Consider the following 23,970-nt stretch of genomic DNA (forward strand, 5'->3'; position numbering starts at 1 on the left):
CCAAGAGGTATGTGACAGGAGGGGGACAAGAGGAAGGGACTCAGGAGGACATCCATGCAAACAAAAAGGTAAGATAACCGTGGGAGGTAGAGAGGGGACCCCTCACTGACTGAAACAGTTGCTTGTTCATCTTGCCATGAGGAAGACAGAGAAGTCACTTAGATCCCAGCAAGTAAAGGGATAACTAAATTTCTCGGCCCCTTCCACCAGTGCTGGGGGTCACAGACACTCTGGCTCCAAGGGACAGTAGCCTCATCATTTCAGTTCTGTAGCTTACCTAGAACCGAGAGTCGAGTCCCCTCTCCAAAATGCTGGGCCTGATTGTTACACAGTACAACATGAGAGTGGTAAACCCCTGAGAAACTGCTGGGACCTTCCTATGTCTCCACACAGAATCCCCAGGGCTACGACACAACACAACATTCTCCACCCTTTCATCCTCTCTGAGCCACAACCTAGGGTAAGTTTGCTGTCCCTTCCTTCTCCAAGGAGCCCCCCTGCACCCCTAGGTTTACCACATACCCTCCGGAGAAAGAAATCTGTTACATACCCAGGACAGACAGCTTGGTTCCATGACCGAAAAATAATCTTTCGTTGGAACACAACAATAAAGCCTGGTGGTAAAACTGTCTCCTGCTGTCTGTCCGTCCTCCCCATGCCCACCAGCCAGCTAGCTTCCCTCATCACTGAGGACAGTTTGATCTCTGGGGAGTGGAAGGACAGGCAGCTATGCAGTACTAACTAAAAACTGCGAATCAGTTTTTCTGGTGGGTCCATGCATCCTCTTCTCTGATGTCTATCTTCTGTTTGTATGAGAGGACCAGACAGCAGGACTAGGGGCAGTATATGCAGCTGATTCCCAGTGGATCCTGCACTCGGCAGGGTGCCCAGGCTTGGCGTAGTCGGCCTGGGAAATACTGAGACTGGACATTCTTCCCTGCTTGTAAGCACGAACACAGACATTTAGATCTTCCTGTCAGATGAGCACTGCGACACTGTAGGCACCCCAGATAGAGGCTGCCTTGGGCCCTAACTTACCTACAACAGTGAGCCGGCTTCCTTCTCCAAAATAGAGCGTGTTTCCAGAACACAGCCTCCTAAGTCCACTTCAAAACCCTGCACTCTCTGTGAACCCACCTCCTCTCTCTTTCCTGTCCTCTATCCCAGGCTCATCTTGACCCAGCCAGGAACCTTCAGAGCACCTTTGTGCAATCAGCCTCCCTAGAATGTTGTCCCAGACAGGAGCCGGTTTCTCCCTCAAGGAAGACCCATGAGCTAGCTCCTTCTTCTTGTTCCCAGGACACAGTCAACCTTTCCATCCCACACCCAAACGCCCTTAGGCCTTACCTAGTACCAAAAGCCTGGTCCCTGAGCCGAAGGTGTAGTCGTAATTTGCACAACAGAATACAGGTACCCGAAAATGGGCATCGAGGACACACTTTGTCCGGGAGACTTATCTGAAAGATATCTTACCTATAACCGTGAGCCTGGTTCCTTTACCAAAGAAAACTTCTGTGTTTGCACAGTGCCGTGGGGCAAGGAGGAAAACCAGCTTAAGGTGCGAAGAGACGATGGTCGCAGCCAGTGTCTACAAGACCCTAGGAGTACCACACTTGTGTGCTTTATAGATATTGTACCCCAGAACATTTTGATATTACATTTGTGGGAATGTAGAACATAGCAGATTCCATCTAGTAGGAACTACATCCCTTTTCTGAAGGATGCTCTTTCTATACATTGTCTCTCTCTGAGGGTCCATCAAAATGAGGGAGGCCTGCAGAGAGCAGGTTCCTAGGACCAGCTTAGACCTGAGATCCCCATGGTTCTTTTTGAGCAATCTGCAGAACCGTTCACCTCTGGTTCACCTTTCCATTGATGGTGGTCTTGTTCCATAAGGGTTGTCTGAAGGGTGTCCCTGCAGCCTCTGCCTCTGGGGTTACTAAGTCATTCTTGTTAAGCTTGCGTTGTTTTTGCATAGGAGAATTTTGTTGAAAGGCCCTATTCTTTTCCATGATCTTGGTCTGGCAGGTAGCAGAGGTGGAGTGGAAGCATTCCGGATCTAAACACCTCTAGGCCTGGGTCCTAGGAGACAAGCAGAGGACTGTGGGCCTTAGGACAGATAGAGAGGTTTTTGTAAAGGTTTCCCATAGAATTGAATCACCGTGCCCCCTGTCCCCACAATGTTACAGCTTTATACAAAAACGACCCACCCATAGGTCCACCCCTTGGAGGCTGGAAGAAACCACCAGAACAGCTGCTCCTTTGAGGGGAGTTGAAGCTAAGGAAGGTGACATTTCCCCCATTGTGCAAGGTGGTGGGAAGAAGAGCGACAACAGGGAGTTTCCTCCTTGCCCCTGGCCTTCTTTTGTCTGTCCTTTGTTCTTAGAGCTGGGTGTCACTGCATTGCTGTTTACTGAAGGGGTTGGATCCCCTCTAGTATCCGCCCTTCTCAGATTGTCATCATTTAAGGGAACCACCCACTCTATGAGGAAGTGACAACCCCAGTCTAGTCTGGCTCTGCCTGTGCCCCAAGGTGGTACATCACCCAGAGGTGACTGCTTCCTCCCAAGAGTAAGACTGTGCAGTATACAGACTCTCTCTCTTTGTGACAGACTCAAGCCTTCTCCAGGGCTGACTAGACTCTGGACTTCTTAGAATGATGGTGAAGATGCACCGTCCTTCCAGGAGTGAGTATGAAATGAGGTGAAGTGACCACAAATGTTATATTTAAACTCATAAACATAAAGGAGCCGGGACAAGGGAGACGGGGATAAGTCTCCAGGAAGGCTGCATAGAGACAGTTTTTAAGTCTTTCTCATATATTCACAGGCCATGTGATCGTCGCTGCCTTGTAGTCTTCTCTGAAGACGTTTCAAAGCATCGGTAGATATTTCAATTTTCCTGGCTCAAGATGAGTCTGGCAGGGAGTGGAAGCCCACACATCCTAGCACTGAGAGACAGAAGCAGGCAGATATGTGAGTTTGAGCCCAGTTTGGCCAATTTACAGATAGGTCCTCACTTTGAGACTCCATCTTGACAGCAGATGAACAGACTCTGAAATCCAACCTGCCTTTGCATGTCCTGCGTATCCCCTCCACACCCCATGATGTTTCCTTTTATTGCCAGTCAAGTAGTGACTTAAAACTCAGGTGAAGAAAAGATAGACTTGACTATGTAATTTTGTCACATTTGTATAAGACATAGAAACAGAATTAAAAGCTAAATGAAAACCTGGGGAAATATTTGCAATTCTCACCACTAGGACTAAAAATCAATGAGGAGATAATTCGACAGCTCAATTCAAAAAACAAAAAACAAAGGCAAATAGCAGATGTTTTAGAGAAAAAAAAATAACAAAATGGTGCTTAAGCATAGGGAAAAGTTCTCACCGTGGTAATACCAAAATACCAAGAAAACACATTGAAAGAATGCCTTGCAGCAGTTTGAAAATTGGGCTATTAGAGACCGTTTTCTTTGACTTTGCAGAGAAATAAAGATGTTAGTTTATTTGTTGCTAGCAGAAATATAAAATGATAAAATCAACCCATACAGAAAATAACTAGAAACAACAATGAAACAACAAGTGCGTTCTCATTTTTATTTTCACCCAGAAATCTCACCCCAGGAAACTGACCTTGTAGGTACAATTGCATGCAAATAAAATTTTAGCACTTGGGAGGCTGAGGCAGAAAGATCGCTATGAATTTAAAGCCAGTCTGATCTACAGAGAAAGAACTTGTCTCCGAAAGTCCAGAAAGCTTAGGAACGAAAACAGTTTAAACGAGTGTGCAATAACTGTGTCATATCAGTGTGCTCTCTCACACTCACTGTTAACTGCAAAGAACAAACTGGGGAATTGCATTGGTGTAGGCAGCTTTTGATTGAACTCATGGGGACTGGGCATAAGAATTAACTAAAGATCATCCCAATGGACTTGTTTATATGACTTTTTGTAAAGAAATCTGGAAAGAAGGCTGACAGCAATTCATTGGTAATTGCTTGCATGATGGGACCATGGGTTTGAGTCACCAGAACTGCAAAATAAAACCAAAAAGAAAAGCTGGTAAAAAGACAAAGCAAACTAAGGCCATTACCCCCCAACGACAACAGCAGGGGATCTCAGGTCGTTGCCCCCAAAAACGATGGTACAGAAACAGAGCACAGCCCTTTTCTCAGTGCTAATTCTATGGCAGGATTTCAATTTTGGAGCCATATACTTATAGTACTTGTTTTAAATTTAAAAAAAAAGTATCAAAGGGAATAAAACTAATAAAATGTCATTTTATATAAAAAATATGAAAATCTGCTGAAAAAAGTACTTAGCTTCAAGGTATTACTCTTTCCAAAGTTTGGTTTATTAAGAAGCTGTTTTGTGACCCTCTTTTAACTCCTAGAGGCCTGGGCCCCTCAGGAAGCTTGTCAGGGTGCAGATCTCTAGCCAATTCCCCTGAGCTGAGCTTCTGAATCAAGTCTCTAGGATTGGGTTTGCTAACACAATTAAATAAATAGCCAGAAGATATTCTTAGGTATGCCTTTGTCACAGCAGGAGGCCTGCTACTTCCTGGGCCAAACAGAAAGTTGTAAAACTTGGTTAACCCCAGAGTGCTAGCTCCTGGGGCCTTGAACTGATGCAGGGCATAGGGGAGACAGTCTGTGTGACTCAACTCCACTGTAAGCCGGAGTAAAAAAGTCAGTCACTTTGATTGTTTGGAAAGTAGTAAAATCTACTCTTCATTCTTTTTTCCATTGAGCTATACATTTTATTTTGATCTAGTTTTTCACCTTTTGATTTCTTACAACCCTTTCCTAGCAATAATTTATTCATTAAGCCAGAGTTTTTTCTTTTAATCATGTAGCTGGGTATCTTAATATTTTCTGGTTTTGAAGATAATAGTACCATGTGTCTTAGTGTCATGGGTTCTGGTAGCATTTTTCCAGTTTTCTCATCTGGGCATTGAGACATAATACAAAGGTGGCAACATTAAAATAAAATAAAATAAAAATTTATCCATCCATTCGTCAGTCCATCCGTCCATCTGTCCGTCTGCCTGTCTATCTATTCTTTTATTTACTCGCTCACTAGTTTATTCACTAATTCATTTATTTTTTTAACCTGTCAGAAATCATGCTGTAGTCATTCATATATATGGACAGCAGGGGGCAGCCTTTCCTTATTCAATCTCTCTCTCTCTCTCTCTCTCTCTCTCTCTCTCTCTCTCTCTCTCTCTCTCAGACAAGGTTTGTAGCTCTGGCTGTCCTGGAACTCACTATGTAGACCAAACCAAACTGGACTCGAACTCACAGAAATCTGCCTGCCTCTGGGTCCCTAGTACTTGGAATATAGGCATGCATCCCTAAACAAGCCTTTTACTTTACTGTTTTGTCCTAAGTAATTGCCATTTGGGCTTAGCCAGTAGAGGGGATAAGAAGAGTGTGCAGAACACTGTGGGGGCAGGAAAGGATTCTTTTTAAAGGTGTGTGTTTGAGTTGGTTATGGTGGCACAAGCTGGTAGGATTTGCTGAAGGAGGCGAGGCTGAGACAGGAGGATGATGAGTTTGACGCCAGGCTGAGTCACACATTTTGAAAGAAACAAAAGGAGAGAGAGTACGAGCAAGGAACTCAGGACCGCGAGGGGGGCACCCACACACTGAGAGAATGGGGATGTTCTATCGGGAACTCACCAAGGCCAGCTGGCCTGGGTCAGAAAAAGCATGGGATAAAACCGGACTTGCTGAACATAGTGGACAATGAGGACTACTGAGAACTCAAGAACAATGGCAATGGGTTTTTGATCCTACTGCACGTACTGGCTTTGTGGGAGCCTAGGCAGTTTGGATACTCCTCTTACTAGACCGGGATGGAGGTGGATGGTCTTTGGACTTCCCACAGGGCAGGGAACCCTGATTACTCTTAGGGCTGACGAGGGAGGGGGACTTGATTGGGCGAGGGAAATGGGAGGTGGGGGTGGGGAGGAGGCAGAATTCTTTAATAAATAAATAAATAAAAAGGAAAAAAAAGATAGAAAAAGGTGTGCTTGTGGTAAGGGGGCTAGATGGGGAATCACACAAACGCGTTTTACACAAGAACAATTTTCAGAATTTTAGAATATTAATGTGATTCTCTCAGCCCGTCCTGTCCTGGTGGGTTTCTCAGGAACTAAAACATGAAGAAGTTAAAATGAGTTAGTGTCAGGAGCCATGTCCCCCCAAATTATTATAGGAAGCACCGCCATGAGGAGTTTTGCAGAGGGCTTCACTTCCCAATTGTATTGAGAATAGTTTTATTGACAAAGCCTATCCCACACCCAAATTAACTGTTAATAGAGAGCTATCTGTTAACGGAGCCCGCCTCACATTCCAAACTATCTAGAGAACTAGGTGGGTCAACTTGTGACTTCCTGACCAAGGAATCGTGACCTGACCGATCGTAATCTCTTGGTCTACATAACGGGCATGGACCACGTGGCAAGATCCTGTGCCCCAGCCCCCCAAGCTCCTCATCCAGGGGCTATATAAGCTGTAACCATGACTTTAATAAACGGAGGCTTCAACAAATATGCTTAGCCTCATTCCTCTTTTCAGCCCATGTCTTTCAGGTGGTACCTCTCCGTGACCCTGGAATAACTGACCAGCCAGGCGGATTACAGACCCTAGACAGAGTAACCCGTCAAGGCGGTCGACAAGTTAGCAAACAGTGAAAAGGTCACACTCGTCGAGACTCCTTATTTGAATTCTGGGGCTGTTGCCCCTAGCTGACACTTTCGTTTCTTGGGAAGTCCAATCCTGGTTCCCGTCTGACTGGACTCATAAGGTCACCTTTTCTGGCTAGAGGACTTGGGCAAGTTATTAAGCCTTTTAAGCTATAAATATCATTATATGTAAGGGTAATGATAATAAAAATGTCTATTTTAGGCAGCTGTGGGGACTAAGTGAGATAATTCATGCAAACACAGCAGAGTGTGGTTTATTTTATTTTATTGACAAGTTTTTGTTGTGTAGCCTCTTCTGGTATTTCACTATTCAGCCCAGGCTGAATACAAGCTTGTATTCTTTTGCGCCCACCTTCCTATTGCTGGGATTGTGGTGTGCAGTAATATACTGGGCATGCAGGAGCGTTGCTAGCACACTGGTTCTTGAGTCTCATCAAGATGAGAGCGGCCTGGAAGGTTCACTAATGCACAGGTTACTGAGCCCACCCCAAGATTTCTTACTCAGTACTTGCCTAGTGCAGGCTAGTGCTTTCTTTGCTAAGTCCTCCTGATTCTGGTGATGCTCTTTAAGGGATGTTCTTTCAGAACCGTTCTGAAAAGTTGTCTTCTATCACATTTGTCTCCACTCTTCTTCAAAGCTCTACTCGCTTAATTACTGCATAGCAGACTTATTTTAATCACTGGTATTGGGATAGTGAAGGCAAGATTTCTTGTCAAGAGGTTCAGAGTCAGGGCTGAAGAGATGGTTCAGTAGTTAAGAACCACAAGGGAAGCCCATTATGTGTCAATGGGACTCTCTTTTCTGGTTCAGTCTCTTTGGTGCTCTGAATGCTTCTTGTACCTTGATAGGTGTCTTCTTATTTACATAAGAAAAATTTCCTTCTATGATTTGTTGAAAATATTTTCTCTGTCTTCCTCTATTCCTATAATTCTTAGGATTAATCTTTTCACAGTGCCTGGATTTCCTGGACATGTTTTGTACCACGTTTTCTTTCGAAAGATCTAACATTTTCTTTGACCATTTATTCTGTCATGTTTTCAAGACTTGACATTCTTTCTTCCATCTCTTGTATACTGTTAGCGAGGCTTGCCTCTGAAATTCCTGTTTGAGTTTCTAAATTTTTGTATCTAAATTTTCCTCAGTTTGGTTTTCTTTATTGATTCTATTTCTTCATTCAAATCTTGAAATGTTTTATTTATTTTCTTCCATTGTTTTAGTTTTTATAGATTTCTTTAAGGATTTTTTTTTCATTCTCCTTTAAAGGACTTCTCTCATATTCACAAAGGTATTTTAATGTCTTGCTCTTGCAGTTTAGCTACGCTGAAATACTCTGAACCTACTATAGTAGGGTTGCTGAATTCTATTCAAAGCATGTTGTCCTGGTTGCTATTGACTATAGTTTTGTGCTGGTATCTAGGGTTTGGAAAGATTTTAAATCCAGTTGCTAATATCTAGTCTTGTTTTGGTTGGGTTTAATTCCTTGATTTCTGCTGCCCTGTCTAGTTCTTAGGAGAGTGTGGTATTTGTGCATTGCCTGGTAGGAAATTCCTCTGGGATCCTGATAGGTGTGGCTAGTAGTGTTCTAGGCATAATGTGTTCCTAGGTATTAGAAGATGACACTTAGGAATGGGATGGGCTGTGGGGGGACTAAGGGAGTCTACAGGAGAGAGGAAATCCAGAAGTTCACCAGGATCTGCTTAGTTCCATGGGAATGTGGGCAAAGAGTGAGGAGAGTCCATAACAGGTAGTCTGCTACAGAACTGAGGATGAAACTGGGAGCTTGGATATGGAGGAGAGGAGGGAGCATGAAGGTCTAAAGCCCTCCCCCCCCATGCATGTTTTATTGATCTACTTGCCTCTCTGGCAGGTATTGTTTGTGGGAGGAGGTTTGAGGAGATATTTACTGTTTGTTGGAGATGGGGGGGGGGTCGGGGGAGGAGACGGGGGTGGGGGTCGGGGGAGGAGACAGGGGTGGGGGTCGGGGGAGGACAGGGATGGGATAGGACAGGGAGTAGGGGGAGGTTTCAGCATGAGATCTGCTACAGAGGTGGAGGTGAGACTGCCTGCCTCCTAGTGGCCTGTGGTTTCCCAGGGGAATGTTTGCTTGTGTGGAGACTAAGAGAAGGAGGTGAGTGGAGGGATAAACAAGGTTGGAGGAGAAAACCCCTTTGACTAGACACAGGGTCAGGGAGGGAGATGAGGTTGCACCTGGTAGTCTATTACAGAGCTGGGGATGAGACTGGGGGATTGGACTTGGAGGAGAGCTGTATGTGGCTTGGGTTGTGGAGGAGACTTGAAGATCTGCAGTTAGGTTGTTTGCTTCTGTAGCAGAAGTGGCCTGCAGTGTGGAGAGGGATGTCTGCTAGAGTTTGGGAATGGGATAAAGCAAGGAGTCTTGGGAAGGAAATTGGGAGGGGAAATTCTACTTGATCCAGTGGGAATTGCGGTTGCCCAGTGAGACCTTATCTAAGGACCCCCACTCTTAGGATGGAGTAGAACTGCATTGGCATGAACTTTTTTTTTTTATGTAGAGAGTCAGCATCACTAAGATTTACATTGGATACAAAGAGTTTCTGCCATAGTCAAAGAAATCAGTAGTCTTGTGAACCACAACAGTCATTACAACTTGAAGCCCCACTGAAGAACTAAGGAAGAAAAATCGTTAGCTCTATTATTCAGACATGACATATTTTTGAAAAAGTAAAATGAAATAAACTCCCCATTACGATTTCACTGAAATTATTTTTGTGTTTCATGTGCTGTTGTTGATTATCTCATGAGGCCCATTTTGCAGTCCAGGATAAATTTCCATGGAGACTCTGATCTCAGGGTCTCAGATAAGAGCTTTCCTCCCAGAGCTAAGGTGCTAGAGAGGTCAGGCAGGGGAAAAGGCAATGAGGGCAAATGCACTTTATTGACATGCAGGACTGAGGAGGGAGTGTGGATTTTTAGTTGGCAGCAATTGTGTTCTGAATCCAGTCCACATAGTTGCAGACCTTGGTGTACACACCAGGACTTCCTGCCAGGGCACAGCCATAACCCCAGGAGACGATGCCCTGAAGCTCTCCATTGCAGACCACAGGGCCGCCAGAGTCACCCTGGAATGGAGAAAAAGTGTTTAAAGAAGGGCCATAAAGAAAAAGGATCACATCTACTCTTACCTTAAGACCTCATTCCAGCTACCTTGTGAATCCATTTGTTTTTCATTGAAACACATCCTCTAATCTTACTAATCAGATGAAATCACATCCAGAGTAGATCTCACTTGCCCCTGATCCCACTGTGTGAACCTGCTAGTCTCACAACATTAAGCTTGCAAATCCCACTCCCAGGAGAGCAGGGGCTTCATATGCAAAGGGAGCCAATCACCTGGCAGGAATCTTTGCCTCCCTCCAGGAAGCCAGCACAGACCATGTTATTTGTGATTTCCCCAGGGTAGGAGGCTTCACAGTCAGCCTGAGACAGCAGTGGGGCATCCAGGCACTGGAGCAGGTCTGGGTTATTCACTTTGAGGAAAGGTAATGATCAAAGAAAGAAGAAATATGCATTAGAACACCCTGAGGAACAATACTTTATCCCTGAACACCATTGGTAACTACCAGAGAGATCATTAAGAGTATAAATTTTAGCAAAGAATTATAGCTTTCTAAATCTATAAATTGACCATTGTTGATTCTTTTTTTCCAGTATAATAACAGCATATATTTGCCCTCTTTAGCTTACAGGGGTGGACTTCTTAGTATTTTGTATCCATTTGGTACCAGCTATAATTCTATTCTAGTTGGCACTTCAAACATATTTGCATCATAAAAGTCAATAAGTTCAAATCTGGAGACATGGCTAGTTTTGGAAAACATGGGAAAGGAGGGATGTAGCAGGTGACTGGTTCTACTCACCACCAAAGCTGAGGGTGTTGCCCCATCCAGAGATGAGACACTGAGTGCCAGCAGGTGCACAGGAGGTGGGCAGAGATACAGGGGCCACTCGAGCATTGAGGGCCACAGGGGACGCAAGCTTGATCAGCATGATGTCGTTGTCCAGGGTTCTTGAACTATAGTTGGAGTGCCTAATGCTCTTTGAGGCAGTGATGAACTGCTCATTGCCTTCCAGGAGGTTAATGTTGTGTTCTCCTAGCCTCACTTGGATGCGGCTGTTGGAAAGAAAAGACATGGCAGAGAGGGTTTTGTACATTACCCCAAACACCCAAGGTTCCAAAGGTTCATGTTCAGGTTGCCTTAAAGGAAAAGTTCTTCAGTGGTGGACAATTTCTGGTTAGGCATCCTGGCCTCTTTATCTACAGAGATTGTCAGTACATAGGGTATAAAACAAAGGGGTGCAGTTTGAACTGGCTTTTAATCTGCCATACCACAGCCCCTCATATATCCAGGGATGTGGACCCGAGGTGATATTTAATGCACATCCCACTCTCTGAGTATTTGTTAGCTACAATAGTAACATTCTGAATAATATTTCTCACTTTGTTAAAAACAATGATGTGGGCCCTAATCCTATGAAGACCAAAGTGTTACACCAGGACCCACACCAGTGTGATATAGGACCCCGAGAGAAATTTACATTCTTGCTTCAACTCCAGAACAGTTGAGCCAGAATCTCAGCCTGGGTTCAGTGTTTTAAGACACATCATCTGTGTGATACACACTCAGGGCTGAGAACATACAGTAGAGACTGCACTGATTTCACCAATATTTAGCTGTATTTCTGAAAACTTTGAGTTCATTACTCTTTTTAGCTAGTGGTCCTTATACAAAGTTATTGCTTAACTTTCTCACTGGTGTCTAGGATAGCAAGATAAATTCTTCTTGGTTTAATGACCTGTGATCCTTGCTATTGTATGAGTTTGTTTGAGGAAGTGAGAGGCTTCCTATTCTGGTATCACATTTCACTCTTGCTCATGATACTTGAACTTCTGCCAGCAACTACTTTTCTCCATGGCTTTCCCCATTCACCTTACAACTTAACCACTTGCTCAAGTGCTATGTTCTTAATATGACCCAGGGTTGTGGGCTCTGCAGGCAGGTCCATCACTTACGTCTTGTAGCAGTGAGCTGCAGATACCACCCACTCGTTATTGATGAGGGAACCTCCACAAAAGTGGTACCCAGAGTTCAGAGACACCTGGTAGGGGACAGAATTCTCGCTGCAAGTGTATCCTCCGACGATCTTGTCATCATCAACAGGAAAAGCAACTTGAATGGAGATAAAAAATGAAAACAAGCCAGTTTATCAGGGTGTGAGAAGGTGAAGCCATTGGTTCTATGTCAGCTTAAATCCTAAGATTTCTTACTGAGCCTATTGACTGTAGGAAAACTGGGATCACTCTGTCTCCAATACATAACATAGATTTTAGGGTTTCCCAGTATTGGGCTCTGCAATACAGATAGGTGGTTCCCACAGTGCTCAAATCTCTTCTGAGCATCTGAGTTGAGACAGCAAAAACTACCTAAGAACACACTTAGTGGGATCCCATTAGAAACCAGTTTTGCCCATGGTCACCTTTACTTGTTTGTGCCACACGAATGTTGGCTTTTTTTTTTTTTTTTTTTTTTGGAATATCAGGATGATTTGACCTAGACCAGCTTCCCAGAGAAATCAGCACTATAGACTGAGGCCAGAACAGAAGGAATTCCCAGCCACCTTAGACACAGGGAGAGCACAGCAACTGGGCAATGTAACAACACTTCTTAACTTTCAGTGTGTGACTGTTAAGATTAACCTTATTTTAGGACTTTAGAACCCCAGTAAACAGGCAGGACCCAGGCAGAACTCTAATGGTCAAATCGTGGGCAAAAATATGTTTTCTGTGTCTTCAGGCACACTTTTCCTTAAGAATGAAGTATCACAGGCTCACTGGGACCAAGCAGTGGGCATGCTGGCTCATTCCACGGAACCTCTGCCAGGCCCACCTTTCAATAGTTCCTGGTCTTGGCACCAATTACAAAGAAGAGCGGTGGCGAGAGCAGATTAAAGGGGAAGTGAGAAAGATGAAGAATGAGAGCCCAGGAAAATAGGGGAGAAGATCTGTGAGGCTGGTGAGACAGACTATCAGAAGATAGAGAGACAGCATTGGGACAGTTAATACATTCTAGTTAGTGGGCTGGAAAGAGCTTGGAGAAAGGCATGGAACTCACCAGCAGCTCCCACAAGGGCCAGAATCAGGAGAGCACTCATGGTGGCAGAGGGTAGTGAGTATGGGGAGAAAACTTGTCTTTATAGTTCCCTAGAGAGAGGAAGGCATAACAGTGGAGGGGGCATTGTCCTGCACAAACACAACTGCACATTTCTCTTTCCCAGAGTCTTGCATCAGCTTTGATGTCTGGTACCCTTGACACTAGGAGACTTACAGGTGACAGGGAAATGTTTTTTCTCAGGCCAGAGAGTGAGAGCAAGCAGGGGAAGTCAAGCCAGCCCCCCCCCCCCCCCACACACACACACAGTGGGATTCCTAAGGCTGAGGAGATGAGTGTTAGGAAGAAAGTGTCTAGGACCCTTAGAAATACTCTGACTTTGTGGATGTTAATTTAAGAAATTTCGAGGATGGCCTAGTTCTGGTAGCTAGCTAGTGGAGCTGTTTGGAAACAGCCTGGCCTGAGCCTTTCACCTGAGAAGCCAACGAATCCACTGAATAGGAAGAAGAAATTAGAGGGCCCTGAGGTCCACAATTAGAGCAGCAACGATGGAAAAGCAGGAAGTACAGAGTTCCTTACAAATCTGAGCTTTCAACTATTTTTTATTCTCTAACTAGGTTCATGGGTTGCAGGGGTCTTGAACAACATGGAGAAAACTTAAGTAGGCTCTTCCTGGATACATTACAGGGATGGAACACTTACACCGGAACTGCAGTCTTTTTTTCCCCTTTTGCATTTGTTAACATCGCGTGTCATTTTTAAGAGTCATCAAGGACCCAGACGACTGCACTAATTATAAATATCCCATATTAGGAAGACACCTCCTAACCTAATAGCATGCATGATATTTTAGATATTAGAAAATGTTTGGATAGAGTCTAGGCTCTGATCAGAGAATCAGCTGTGTATAAATATGGAGGGACTCTGTAATTTTCTATTTTGTTTATAGCAAGAGAACTATGCTAGGCACAGTCCTCCATTTATTAAGGTAAAATTCGGCCAAAGGAGCTTATTGACAGACGATGTGTCAATCTGAATTAATTATACAGTCACTTGGAGGAGCCTTGCATCAGTTGCTTATCTTTCACTTTCTCCACTCTGACCAGAGGCTTAGGGAGGTGTGAGTTGGAGCTGAGGTTATATATAAGTTTCTGCAAGGTATTGATTGTTCTAGAGATGCTAAATAAAGGTGTAAAAGCTTGGTTATAATTGTGGCGATTGTGTTGGAGATGGCACGATGACTGGAGGATGGAGAAGGCAGAATGAGCTACAGGAAAGGCCAACATGGGTTTCAAAGGTTCTGTTGGGGCCCCATTCCTGCCATTGCTAGGCCAGCATTACAAGGAAGTACCTCTACTAAATGCTCTCATTTCTGTAACCTACACCCAACCTAAAGGCTTTTGAGCTCATACCTACTGAACAGTGTCTGACAGATTTAGGAATTCTTACATTTTTACTTTTCACAAATGTTTTAGTATGAGGTATTCAGAAAGGATAGATGCACAAGGGTTCGTTTTTACCCAAGAAATTAATCGGAAACTGGCATGCTTCCCCAAGACTCTAAGAAACTATGGAATTTGTCAGAGTGTGAGATTTGTTGCAGGTGACTGTCAACTAAGAGGTCCTCATGGGACAAATTACACATTCGCTTTCCTTTTGTAAGCACCCGTCTTTCCGGAATGCATTCCACGTTGTATTTTGTCTCAGACCTTTACCTGGCCATGAACTCTCATCAGGTGCATTCCAGACACCTTTGTAAACACCTCTGTGTTTATAGACTTAAATGGTTTCTCTCTGTGTATTCTAGAATTTTCCACAATGTAGTTAGCATTCTGCTGGTTGGGGTGTGTTTGCAAGACTTCTATTTTAGTGGTGAGATGTTTGCTTTAGTGTCTGCCTATTTCCTTGTGCCCTGGCAGGTGGCCCACGGTTAGGAGATTAACAATATCTAAGAAATGATTTTTGACCAAACGGAGATTAGGATTGTTCCTTGACACTCTGTATAAAAGGAACCATCTGGGGACATAAGCATTTCTGTACCTCAGACTTGAAAGCAGGCATGCACTTCACATATTGGCAGAGTAGAGTCTTTCTGTTGTCTCTTTAGCATGAAAGTCATCATCCTACAAGGTGGATGGGATGCCATCAATTGGTGATAACTGAAATGATGTAAAATAAACTCCAGGCAGAACTTGAAACCCTCCCTCTAATAAGCTACACTATTAGAGGGCCCAGCAAGGTCTTACTTCTTTATCTTATTCTGAGTTTTCTTCTCTTTTCCTTTTTTTAAACTGTTTTTTTTGTTATCCTCATATTTAATATTTATTTTATTTAAAGGTATCTTATACCTGGGTTTTTTATTCTTATTTTCATGACTTCATATACATATTTTTTCTTATTTTATATTTGAGTTTAAATATCTTCCTCTTTTTATCCTCATTTTCTCATTTTCTTGCTTATTCCTTATAAATTACATTTTAAATATGCACATATTTTTGAGAATTTCATTCATGCATAAAATGTATTTTGTTCATTTCTATCCCTGTTTATAGCACATTATGTTTTTTGAATTTTGTTTTGTCATTGTTAGTGGTATAGTATTTGGATGCAATTATTCTTCTATTATGGATGAGCAGAAACATAAATAATTTATTAAAATAGTCTTATAAATCGTATACATTTTAATTTTACCATACATTATTTTGGAGTGCACAGCACTAAAATTTCTACCCAACCATAATGTATACATTAAATTTAAAAGTATTGTCAATTGACTAAATGGACCTTTTGTTTTTATTTTTTTCAAGACAGGGTTTCTCTGTGTATCAGTTTTGGCTATCCTGGATTCACCTTTGATCCAGGCTGTTTTTGACTCAGAGATCTGTCTGCTTTTACCTTCCTTCTGATGGGTTAAAAGCATGTGGCACCACTGCCTGGATGATTGGAAGAGTCTTTTGTTAAAAACAAAATGAATAAAATGAGATTGAAAAGAAGAAAATGGCCATCTTGACAAATGCAATCTTCAGATTCAGTGCGATTCATATCAAAATCCCAACACAATTCTTCACAGACCTTGAAAGAGCAATACCCAACTATATATATATATATATACCCCAAAAAACTAAAACTCAGAAGAGTTAAAACAATCCTGAACAATAAAGTAACTTCTGGAGGTATCACCATCCCTGACAACAAACTATAGAGCTATAGTAATAAAAGGAGCTTGGTATTAGCATAGAAACAGATACATGGATCAGTAGATTTGAATTGAAGATCCTGACATTAGTCCACACACCTATGATCACCTAAATTTTTTTGACAAAGAAGCCAAAATGGTACAATGGAAAAAAAAAAGAATCTCCAACAAATAAGGCTGGCATAACTGGATATTGAAATATAGAAGATTGCAAATAAATCCATCTCTATTGTGATGCACAAAACTCAAATCCAAGTGGATTAAAGACCTCAACATAAATCCAGTTACCTAATAGAAGAGAAAGCAGGAAGTAGTCTTGAACACATTGGCACAGGAGACAACTTCCTAAATATAATATCAGTAATACAGACACTGAGAACAGCAAGCAATAAATGGGACCTCCTGAAACTGAAAAGCTTCTGTAAAGCAAAGGACATGGTCAATAAGTCAAAATGACAGCCCACAGTATGGGAAAAAATTTTTACCAACCCCCATATCTGACAGAGGGCTGATCTCCAAAAAATATATAAAGAACTCAAGAAACTAGACACCAAAATACAAAATAATTGATTTAAGAATGGGGTACAGATCTAAACAGAGAATTCTCAACAGAAGAATCTCAAATGGCCAAAAAACATTTAAGGAATTGCTCAACATCCTTAATCATCAGGGAAATGCAAATAAAAATGACTCTGAGATACCATCTTACATCTGTCAGAATGGCTAACAGCAAAAATATTGAGGACAGCTTATATTGGAGAGGATGTGGGGTAAGAGGAACTCTCTTTCACTTCTGGAGGGAGTACAAACTTGTACAGTCACTTTGGAAATCAGTGTGGTGGTTTCACAGAAAATTGAGAATTCATCTACGTCAAGAACCAGTGATACCACTCTTGGGCACATACCCAATGAATGCTCAATCATACTACAAGGCACTTGCTCAACAATGTTCATAGCAGCATTATTTGTAACAGAATCTAGAAACAACTTAGATGCTTCTCAACAGAAGAATGGATAAAGAAAATGTGGCACATTTACACAATAAAGTGTTATTAATTTGTTAAAAACAACAGCATCATGAAATTTGCAGGCAAATGGATGGACCTGGAGAAAACCATCCTAAGTGAGGTAACCGAGACTCAGAAAGACAGACACAGTATGTACTCACTCATACGTGAATATTAGATGTTAAGAAAAGAATAACCAAACTACAATTTACAGTTTCAGAGAAGCTAGGTAACAAGGAGGACATTGAGCGGGATGCATGAATCATCCTGGGAAGGAAATTAGATGAGATTTCTTGGGTAAACTGGGGCAGAAGGGGTGTGGTAAAGAGGAAAGAGTTGGAGATGAGAAATGAGGAATCAGGATGGGAGAGGAGTGGAGGGGTAGAGTGGGAGAGCAATGAAAGAAATATTTTGATAAAGAGAGACATTATGGGGTTAGGAAGAAACCTGGTGCTAGAGAAATTCTCCAGAAATCTACAAGGATGAACCCAGCTAAGACTCCTAGCAATAGTGGAATGAGCGGGGGGAGGTGCTCCAACTGTCATCATAGAGCCTTCATCACTCATGGAACCAGATGCAGAAATTCACAACTAAGCACCAGGCCAGGCTCTGAGAATCCAGTTAAAGAGAGGGAGGAGGGAATATATGAGCAAGAAAAGTCAAGATCACGATGGAGAAACCTACAGAGACAGTTGAACAAAGCTCATGGAAACTCAGAAACTTCAGACTGACAACTGTGGAGTCTCCATGGGACCGAACTAAGCCCTCTGTATGTGGGAGACAGTGGTGAAGCTTGGACTATCTGAGGGGCTATCCCTGATCTATCCAGGATCTATCCCTGATGCATGCTTGCTTGTTGGAGCCTATCCCTTATGGTGGAATGTCATGCTCAACCTTCACGCAGGGTGAAGGGGTTTGGTCCTGCCTCAAGTTAATGTGCCAGACTTTGTTGACTCCCCATGAAAGCCCTTACCTTTCGGGAAGAGTGGATGGGGGTGGGGGTGGGGGAAGGTGGAGTGGTGGTAGCAAGAGGAGGGGTTGGCGCGAAAATTGTGATTGGAATGCAAAATGAAATTTAAAAAAAATAAAAATCATTAAAAAAGAGTTAGTCTAAAACAAAATAAAAACAAAGCTGAATGTTTCATCTATAAAATTTTGAGAAAGCATTGGCATGTTTTTAAAGGAAGACTCCTAGATAATTAGAATTTTCATATTAGACCATAGCCATATAAGGAAGACATTTAAAATTTAGGTAATGGCAGAAAATAAACAAATACAAAATCAGTGTGATCATTCATAAGGAACACTAAAAAGACAATTTTAATGATCAGGTATATGAGGTATTTCAAGGCTATTTTTGATGCTTTAATATACCACAGTAGCTTATCAAACATTCTGAAATATAAATAACAGTAAAACATTCACAGATTATGCAGAATTCCAGAGGAAAAATAAAGACTTTGTCTATAACTATCAAAGTGCTATACAATGATGGGAGAGTTAGGCGGACACTTACAGAACTTCAAAGAATGAGAGACATGGATAAGGAGATATTCTCCTCTCGTTGCAAGAGAAATCAATTCAAGCTTCAGAAAAGTCATTTTTACAGAAACAGACTTCTCAAAAGTCTGTCTTCTCACTTGGATCTTGGGACCTCTCACCTGTGTTCTCTGGTCCATTCATCCTACCTACCTGGATTTAAATTTTCTGTGTCGTCTTCCCATTCCAGGGCTCCTTTCTTTGGTCCACAAATGTGACTAGGCATGGCTTAGAGAAAGGAAGATTCATTTATTAAGATTATCATGATGTTTGCTGGGAGTCTCTCAGTAACTATTGTTTCTAGTTCAGTACTGTGCTTAATAGGAAAGAAAGACTATACTTTCTAAAGTCAAGAAGATTACCTCTCTGAATGCTTCCCAGCATTTACATAGAAAGATTTTCAGTTTTCATACTGGCTTGCAACTATTGTCAATTTTTAAAAAGATTTATTATGTATGCAGTGTTTTGCCTACATGTATGCTTTCAAACCAGAAGAGGGCACCAGCTCTCATTACAGGTGGCTGTGAGCCACCATGCTATTTCTGGGAGTTGAACTTAGGACCTCTGGGAGAGCAGCCAGTGATCTTAACATCTGAGCCATCTCTCCATCTCCAGCCCCACAACTGGCAACTCTTAGCTACAGTGATGAATTCAGACTTTGAGATGATAATCACAATATTCTGAGCTGATTAACTTCTATAATGACGACTAACTCGGAGAGGATACACACTTCCTCAAAAAATGGTCAGGTCAATTGAATTCAGAGGGTTAAAATCAAGAAAGCAATACAATGAAAGTTATCTTGCATAAGTCACTAAAGTATCGATGACTGTTTTCCTTAAAGAAGGAATTTCAAAATCACTAGTACCCCATGGGAGCTTCCGTGAGGCCTTCTATGGTGGAGGTAAAAGAAATGTTAGCAGGGGATTCAGCATTCTGTAGGAAGTACCCTCACCCATAAGAATCAGGTTTCTGAAATTCTGTAACATCACATCCTTATGCAAATGCTACTCATCAGGGTCTAAGCAAGTCTCTCAGGAAAAAAAAAAGAGCCATGATTACACTCTTAAGTGACAACATTTCCCCTATAGTATTTATTTTTATTTTATGAAATATATGAGGTATGTCAAAGCTATTTTTGATGCTTTAGTATGCCACAGTAGCTTTTCAAGCATCCTTTATGTATGTGTTTCTTCTTAGAAGGATTTTATTCCATGTGGATTTGAACAGATTTCTAGTATATACTAGACAGTGATTTACTTTCAGGGTTTGAAATATATCATTCTGTACCCCTTTCCTCATATGGATTTCAACTCAGAAGTCTTATGTTATTCTGATGGGTTTATATTTGTGAGTTTGCTTTCTTTATGGCCAGTTTTATTATTTCCTTGTTGTGTAGTCTTTCCATCTTAATTATGTCATAGAGATATTCTTTTATGGCTGTGTTTACTCACGATTTTTGAATGTCCATGTCTTTCCCTGGATTTGAGAAATTTTCTGATGTAATTTTATCAAACTGATTTTCTGTGACTGGATTTTATTTTCCGTTCTTCCTCTGGATTACTTATTTTCAGGAGTGAACTCTTGATCATGATGCCAGAGTTCTTGAGAAGACGTGACTTTTCCTACTTGTCAGTTTTGTTGGCTGAATGTAGTATTTTCTCTGTCTTTTCTTTGATTCTTGATATTCCTTCTTCTGTTTAGTATAGTCTACGTGTAATACTTCCCATTATATATATATTTTTTCTAGTTTTTGAATTTTTCATTTCTAACAGCTATGTTTTTGGTATTTTCATTATGTTTTGTTGTGGTTCAATATCTCAGTATCTCAATTAAAGTTCTCAGTGATGTGCCATTCATGTGCTTGTTTTTCCCTTTTTGAAATAGTTTATTTCCTTGTTAAAAATAGATTTCGGCTGGGCATTGGTGGTGCACACCTTTAATCCTAATACCAGGGAGGCAGAGACAGGTGAATCTCCATGAGTTCAAGGCCAGCCTGGTCTGACAAGTGATTTCCAGGACAGGCTCCAAAGCTACAGAGAAACCCAATCTCGAAAGAAGAAACAAAACATTAGATTTTGATTTTTATATATATTTTTTTGGCATTTTAACTTATTCACCATCATTGGATTCAGTACCTAAGGAGCCATTATCTTTTAGGGGAGCTAGGCTTCCTTGAGTTTCCATCCAGATGCACATTGGTTGGGATGACTATTTCTTCTAGCTTTATTTGAGTCTTCTTTGTGAGTAGCCTCCTTTTAAAGTCTCAGTCTACAAGACCATGCAGAAAAAAGAAACCAACATAAGAACAGTATTTCTTTACTTCATTAGTTACTTATTTTTTAAAATTATTTGTTTTTTTTTTCAATTAACTTATTTATTATGTAAATACAGTTCTGCCTGCATGTTTGCCTACAGGCCAGGAGAGGGCACCAGATCTTATTACAGATGGTTGTGGGCCATCATGTAGTTGCTAGGAATTGAATTCAGGACCTCTGGAAGAGCAGCAGTGTTCTTATAACCTCTGAATTTTCTCTCCAGCCCTAGTTACTTGTTTTATGACTGTGATAAAATACCTGAAATGTATTCAATCAACAAGACATTTATTTTAGTCACCATTTGATGGTGCAGTCCATTATTGTGAGGGAGTTATGACAGAAGGAGCCTGAGATAGCTCACCATATCTCAGTACTACAGGAGGAATAGGATTGTAGAAGTTGAATGTTCTTTTTGACCTGAGGTTTAGATTACACTTCATGGTAAAAAATCACATCAAAGAAACACATTTGTAGATAATGCTGGCTTGTGGCTAATGGTATGCGTTTGTCAGTCTCCACTTATCCAAAGGTGATGGGATTCATCCTTGCTACAAATGGTCAGGTCATAAATCATAGGGTCCTTCATAGCCAGGCTGCCTGGCTAATTCATTTCAGTGTGTCCATATTTGTCTGTCCCGTTGTTCACAACTGCCTCTTGGAGTCATCTCTCTCTGAGATGCTCTTGTAGAGTATCCCAGATCCATTTACTGTGGTTGTTTCTGTTTTTTATGACTGCAAAGTATCATGGTCTCAATCAACAGGCTCGCTTCTCAAAATGTTATCTTGTTTGAGCCCTCCATGGTATGAAGAATGGCCATATATTTATCCTTCGTTTTGACCTGTCACACAGAAGGGATCACTGTCACACCAAAACTTTTTGCCTGTGTGTAAGGCTTGTGATAACCATGTGCATGTTCTTTGTGTAAGATTGTGTCTCTTTCTAGTATAGTACTTGACACTCTTTCTGAATGAAGCTTCTGTTTATCTTCTTCATATGTGGTCCTTGCCTAGAGATAGATATTTACAGCCATATTTCATAGCTTTTCTATTTCTCCACGCTTTTTAGATTGTCTAATTACTTCTCTTGAGATTTCTGGTGTTCTTCCATTCTTTTTGTGCAATAGTGTGGCTCCACGGTTACCCCGAGTCTTCTCTATCTTTACTACACTACAATTGGCTTCTCAGCTGCCATCTCATTCCAGAAGCTCAACTTCTCTTTTCCTTAAGACATTTTTTAACTAAATAAATATATGCTGAATTAGTTGAAAATTATAGGAATTAAAAACTTTAAGTAACAATGTTATAGAAAAGGAAGTAAAACCTTGTTCTCATGACATTCGTTTGCACATTGTATGGTTCCCTAGATATGCAAGGGACAGAGAAGCAAAGTAGACAACAGACAATGGTAACAATACATTTTATCTCAGAGAATGTGAGGCAGTGTTACTAAAACAGAAGAAAGTGTTAAAAATGCATAAAATACAGGCAGAGTGGTTGGGAACATTCAATTTGAGGAGGTGTATTTCAGTAAACAAAGTATGACAAGGTACACTGAGGGTGACTTCTATTATTCCCTCCTGACTCTATAGCAAAACCAAACTCCCTCTCTCTCTTTCTCCCCCCACAACACACTTGAACTTTTTCTAATTAAATAAATCCATCATCCAGATAGAAAACCTGTTATTAGTTTCAAACTATTAAAGCTGACACAAGGGATGGTCATCAGTACCATTGTATTTATAAAATACAGTATTTTTGACATGAAATGGTGTTTGCATTTGTATTTGTCATTAGCAGACACACACTAAAGTAATGTATATGATTCAGTTACATTGCAATTGAGTGTTTATTTTTTCATATTAATAATCTGAGTATTTTATTCTAACTGAATTTTATTTGAGTAAAGTATAAAAAAAAGTAAGATGACTGTAGTCAAGAGTCATTACAAGTTAAAGCAAAATCTAGGTCAGGTAAAGGAACTAGACAGTAGGAAACTGTCAGGTAAGTGCTTGCCCACAGATTTGAAGTCCACAGCCATGCTGTTTTACAGTTTCTTGTGGTACAATTTTATTATCCAATGTTGTCATCTTTTAATGGTTGCTGAAGGAGAGTCTGGAAAGCTGTGCATACAGTGAGCACAACGGCAGCTGGAGAAGCAATTTCCAGATCTATCACCAGCTGTGTGGAAGTCTTCTATGAGTCAATACCTTATGCACCTTTGCTTCCTACAAGAAAGCTGAAATAACAACCGTTTCGAAGGAAAGAATGAACTAAGTATAAAAATGTCTATACCGTTCTCAAGATGGAGCATACTGAGAGGTGGTACATCATGAATGGAAGCTAAAGTCTTCAGATTATGAAGAACAGAAACAGAGATAGTCTTTATCTTCTCTGTGGGATTATGAACAACCCTTAGATGTGTTTGCTCGTGGTACAAAAAGGCATCCAAGTTAGTCAAAGAAGGCATTGTTTTGCTATCCATTGTCTTGATATTTTGTTTGTGATATAACAAATAAAGCATGCCTGGAAATCAGAGTGCGGAGCTAAACCACTAGTTAGCCATTGATGCCAGGCAGTGATAGCACACACTTTTAATACCAGCACGAGGGAGACAGAGGCAGATGGATCTCTAAGTTCAAGGCCACCCTGGGCTACATGAGATTGAATAAGTCTAAAAGACAAACAGAGCCAAGTGGTGGTGCCTCACACCTTTAACCCCAGCACTAAGGGAGTGGAGAAAGAAAGTGATATAGCTGAGTAGAGAGAGAAATATAAGGTAGAAGGAGACAGGAGCTCAGGATTCAGTCTGAGGTCTGAGATGGCATTCGGTCTGAGGACTTGTAGAGACAGGATAAGAGGTAAGAACTCTAGTGGTGGGCAGCTCTGCTTCTCTGATCTTTCAGCTCTCACCCCTAATATCTGACTCTGGGCTTTTATATCATAAGACTAAATGAAATCATGTTACAATCCATGTCTGTGAATGTTATCACCTTCAGAACCCACAATAAGGAATGTTTTTATATTTTACTGTATATTTGTTTTATTAAAATGAA

General features: G+C 41.4%; 1 protein-coding gene and 1 gene segment (V, D, J or C); both read right to left on the minus strand.

Moving 5' to 3' along the window:
- LOC130872023 (T-cell receptor beta-1 chain C region-like) overlaps positions 1 to 23,970 on the minus strand; it is a 448,908-nt gene that overhangs the window by 4,965 nt on the left and 419,973 nt on the right. The window contains 1 exon segment of the C gene segment in view: positions 278 to 317. Coding sequence covers positions 278 to 317 — 40 coding nt within the window.
- On the minus strand, positions 9,660 to 12,900 carry LOC130872101 (trypsin-4). Its single transcript, XM_057765912.1, has 5 exons — positions 12,861 to 12,900; positions 11,762 to 11,918; positions 10,608 to 10,861; positions 10,081 to 10,217; positions 9,660 to 9,809 (listed from the first exon to the last, which is right to left on the minus strand). Exons 1-5 carry the CDS (start codon positions 12,898 to 12,900, stop codon positions 9,660 to 9,662), a joined length of 738 nt encoding a protein of 245 aa, XP_057621895.1.

Source organism: Chionomys nivalis, chromosome 1 (genome assembly GCF_950005125.1).
Source record: "Chionomys nivalis chromosome 1, mChiNiv1.1, whole genome shotgun sequence".
Lineage (NCBI taxonomy): Eukaryota > Metazoa > Chordata > Mammalia > Rodentia > Cricetidae > Chionomys > Chionomys nivalis.

Excerpts from the sequence above, each read along its gene's own strand:
- LOC130872101 (XM_057765912.1), bottom strand. The coding sequence starts at position 12,900 with ATGAGTGCTCTCCTGATTCTGGCCCTTGTGGGAGCTGCTG. Across the intron at positions 10,862-11,761 it reads GCAGCTCACTGCTACAAGAC|CCGCATCCAAGTGAGGCTAG; the intron begins GTAAGTGATGGA and ends TCTTTCCAACAG. Across the intron at positions 10,218-10,607 it reads CAACACCCTCAGCTTTGGTG|TGAATAACCCAGACCTGCTC; the intron begins GTGAGTAGAACC and ends CTTTCCTCAAAG.